Source organism: Schistosoma mansoni, chromosome 1 (genome assembly GCF_000237925.1).
Source record: "Schistosoma mansoni strain Puerto Rico chromosome 1, complete genome".
In the NCBI taxonomy this organism is placed as follows: Eukaryota; Metazoa; Platyhelminthes; class Trematoda; order Strigeidida; family Schistosomatidae; genus Schistosoma; species Schistosoma mansoni.
In genome coordinates, this window is record NC_031495.1 from 35,002,565 (window position 1) to 35,007,046 (window position 4,482).

General features: G+C 33.8%; 1 protein-coding gene across 1 annotated transcript in view; it reads right to left on the reverse strand.

Annotated features, from left to right (window-relative positions):
* Smp_141670 (hypothetical protein) overlaps positions 1-4,482 on the reverse strand; it is a gene marked incomplete at both ends in the record, with an annotated part of 39,186 nt that overhangs the window by 21,405 nt on the left and 13,299 nt on the right. Inside the window, 2 exons of the mRNA XM_018794195.1 lie at positions 2,389-2,614; positions 3,616-3,881. Coding sequence (XP_018648632.1) covers positions 2,389-2,614; positions 3,616-3,881 — 492 coding nt within the window. The remainder of the gene's footprint in view (positions 1-2,388; positions 2,615-3,615; positions 3,882-4,482) is intronic.

Sequence of the window (4,482 nt, forward strand, 5' to 3'; positions counted from 1 at the left end):
TTAGATCCTCTTTGTCCATCAACGATGCTTCATACGTACGTGAATGTTTCCACCTCTTCTAGAGTTTCTCCATCAAGTGTTACTGGGTTGGTGTTCTCCATGTTGTATTTGAGAATCTTGCTTTTTCCTTTGTGTATGTTGAGGCCTATTGATGCAGAGGCTGTTGCTACATTAGTTGTTTTCGTCTGTATTTGTTTGTGTGTATGGGATAGGAGGGCTAGTTCATGTGCGAAGTCCAAACGCCTTCTCATAGTCATTAGTAAGTAGTTGAATGAATCTAATTTATAAATAGATTGGTATGCGAATAAAGAATAAGTTTAAAGCATTGACTATTGTTTTGTTTTTTACTTTCCTAATAAGCATTCTATTTCATTTCAGGAAACTTAATTTAAATTTACTACAAACTCTTCCGGAAAATATTTTCAGTTCATTAAAACAATTGCAACGTTTGTAAGTTAACTGTGTGTATATTTGTATAAGTATTATGTAATGTTCTATTCAGTTTGATGACATTTCAATTCAAATGTAAAATGTTCTAAGTTATGAACATTGGTAGACAACGATAGGTATCATATAGTTTTGATTAATGAATGTATGAAAGTTACTTACTTACTTACTTACTTACGTCTGTTACTCCCGATGGAGCATACGCCGCCGACCAGCATTCTCCAACCCACTGTGCATGAAAGATAATGATATGTTAATTAGAAACCAATATTTGTTTATGTTATATGGATATAAGTAGACCACACCACACTGGAAGCACTGGTCGGTGCTCGCGCGAGAAACTGATAGGTCCTGGGTTGGGATCTCGCGGGGTGGGATAGTGGATGCGCACTGCTGAGGAGTCATACAATAGGACGAAACGGTCGTCTAGTGCTTCCAGGTTTTCCATGGTGGTCTAGCTTTAATTGATTCATGAACCTCACTATCAAAAATAAGAAATCGTTTAAAAATTGGGAAATCTAAAATAATTAGTTTGAAGAAGAATTTTTTTGAATGAGTTCATTTTCTTAAGTTTACAATCTTATAGAATATGATGTACAAATTAGAAAATTCAACTACTCAAATAAATAATAACTTACTGTTTAAAAGATATTCTAAATAAAGAATGAATTCAATGTAATAGGAACTTTATTTTATTTAAATTTTATTTAAACACATAAATATTGGTACAAAGGGGCACCAGATATATATACGCCACACAAATCTCATTTGATTTTTGTGAGAGCTGTGATATTTCTCGAGTGCCCAAACCGAAACAGGTGGTTTTCTTAGGGGTCCCCACCCGCAACCTTTGACCTACAGGTCTGATCCACAAGGCAGTGGAGTATCGTAAGGAGATGCAGTCTCATGGTAGCTGGTGACCAACTATTGATTCATACGCCATTTGTTCCCTCAGGATGCTGGAGCCCGTGTGCACCATTGGTTTGGAATCGGGTTTTTCTAACTCCCCTAGGTAGACTTTCTGTGTCCACCAACCCGGTTAAAGCGCCGGACATTCGCTTTTCGTCCTCTCAATTTCGTAAACAACAGTAATGCCACGAGAAGGCAGTGAGTAGCACTTCCCTGGCAGAGGCTATATATTCACGTGGCCATGTGAGAGCATTTGGAGAGGGAGAGCGGACTCTCCCCACTCTTGGCCGTACCAGGGCATTTGGGGACTATAGGAACTAAAGTATCATTTACAAGATTGTCTTTTAAAAATTAGCCATTAACAAAGTTTAAATTCTCAGTTATTTTAAATCGTTGAAAAATTTCGGTAAACATTGAAGTATTTGTTTGATTTAATTGAACTCTGATATTCACGAATTCTCACTATAACTTCGGTAATATATTTTGAAGTTAGTCACTAATGTATGTCTCAATCTAATGGTTTAAAATTAACTCAATCGTCGATATATATGAAGGTTTACAATTGTCTTTTACAGAGTTATTTATGTGCACTTCTGAAGAGTTCAAATTTTTAAAGAGACAGCTGTTCAGCACTCCCTGGCTTTCAGCTTTAATTCAGTTTATGCTACTTAAACTTAATGGCTTCTGAAGTCAAGTTCTCAGATTCAAGCGTTTGGTAAATAAAAGCTATATTGCTTCTTAACTAATAATTCATCCCCTTAGTGACTTATTTGTTATGAGTTTGCTCCTGTCAATTATCACATGACAAAACCGCTAATCAGAATACCAACTTTTATGACCTTGTACTTGTGTTAATCCAGTGACACGTTGGACAGTACTGGCAGACTGGCATCAACTCTTAGTCTTTATTGGTCCTCTGTATAGAGATTTCTTGCCTAACCCTGCTCGTTTTGTCCAGTATTAAGTGAAAATACTAACATTCAAAGTTAAACTTTAACGGTATTTGAATTAAGAAAATAACTTTCTACTTACTTGAACAAGTGGAATAAAACCATTTGATATTAATTTTTTGATAACTTCTTCTAATCTTTCTTCAGGATAAACGTTAGCCATAATTTGCCAATTATTTGCAGTTAAATGTAAGCAAATCAATATTGCACCGGGTGGAGAATACGCTAACGATTCAATTTGTGTCATTAAATGCTCTAATTTATCACTTGTTTTGCGGTCTGAATGCCGTACTCCGATCAGTACAAATCTTTGTTTTCATAGCATAATGATAATAAGCAAAATAGTTAATATGAAGAATAAAATGACAAAATATAATATCATAAGTTCAATTATCCAGTTTACTGGACATCATTTGATGACAAGTTATTTTTTAAACCATAAGATATCATTGAGACACGAGGTATCAGGTACCCCAAAAGTTGTTCATATGCAAATAAAAATGAGTACATCTTCACACTTTTGTAACGAAATAGTTTGTAGTTATTGTTGAAAGGATTACCAAAAAAACAACTGAGTATATCTTATTACTTTAAATTATCACAAATACTTAACTACAAACAACCTACTCGTGAGTAGTAAAGTTATATCAAGTAAATTAATTAATGGTTTATAGACAACAAGTAGAATATTTTGTGGTTGTAGTTCATAAACTTTTTAATTACAGAGAAGACACAGCAGTAGCTGATAATATTGAATTTCATACAATTAAGGTAAACGTTCAAGCGAACATAGAACAAAACTAAATTAATATCCTTGAGAGGTTATTGAAAAATTCCTGAGATTATGTTTAAAAAGGAACTGGTTAGATGTAGATGAAAGGAATCTCTAAATCGTATGGAAGTCAGACAGTCATTCAAATAGTAAAGGAAATTAACCAATTAAGTCGAAACGTGAAAATATTAAAAATAAAATAAATAAGGTGAATGTTTGAATGGAATCATCTAACAACTATCTATGTAATAAAAAACGTTGGAGGTGGATAGAACATACAATCATCAAACTGCACTACGGGGCAATCCTTAACTTGCAATCTTGAAGGGAAGAGGAAACAAGGAAGACCAAAGAACACACTACGTCGAGAATTTGAAGCAGACATGAAAAGGGTTGCACATGACAGAGTTGGATGGAGAATGATTGTTGGCAGCCTATGCTCCTCCACGACGTAGGGTAAGAGACTTAAATAATATATAGCACTAAAAGTATTACTATGGTTGAAATGAATTACAAAATTCATCAATTTTTGCTTACCTTCCTAAAATTGTTGTATTAAATGAAATAGTTCTTTTTGTATAATAAACTGATTGTTTCATTGTTTTCCACAATCCACCTCTTATGCCAACTAGCAGATATGACCATCCTAGTTGTATGAAAAGATTATCTATTTTACATTTTGAAAAACTCTTAGACTCCATACAATCAACATTTTCAAATAGTTTTGTCTTAAATATTTCTTCTTCGTTTATCTCTTTAACCTTAGCACTTTGCCATACAATTTGTTTTATATATCCAAATGGCTATTATTAAGAGGATAAACAAGAATAAAACAGTTGTACTGGATAATAAGAATAATAAAGAAGTAATTAGTGTAAATTTATGAGTGTGATTGTTTGTTTTTATCTTGTAGAAACTATAATCTGTAGTAGAAAATAATCTGAAACTAAGCAAAGATGATTAGTAACTAGCAGTGGAATCCAAGACGCGCTTTCCGTCCTATTTGGAACTAGTCAGCTGGATGTACCTGCATCTCAAAGTCGGTGTTCACTCTGGGACTCGAACCCAGTACCTTTCGCTTCACTCGCCACCGCGTCATCCACTCAGCTACTGAGTCCTGATAACCACTGCGACTGATCTGTCTCTTATTTGCACATCAAAATATTTTGTCAAAAAGCTCATTAGTCAATATAAGAAACACAGTAATAATGGACATCCACAAATTTTATGATAGTCATGATAGGAAATAGGATACTAATTTAAAGAAATTAAATATGTTGTGTTTCATCACCAGTTCCCTGTAGAATGTTATCCTTATTTACAATCTGACTTTAGTTTTTAACTCGTTACATTAATTCAAAAATAATAATAATTTTGATCAAATCACAAATTTTCCGTAAAACT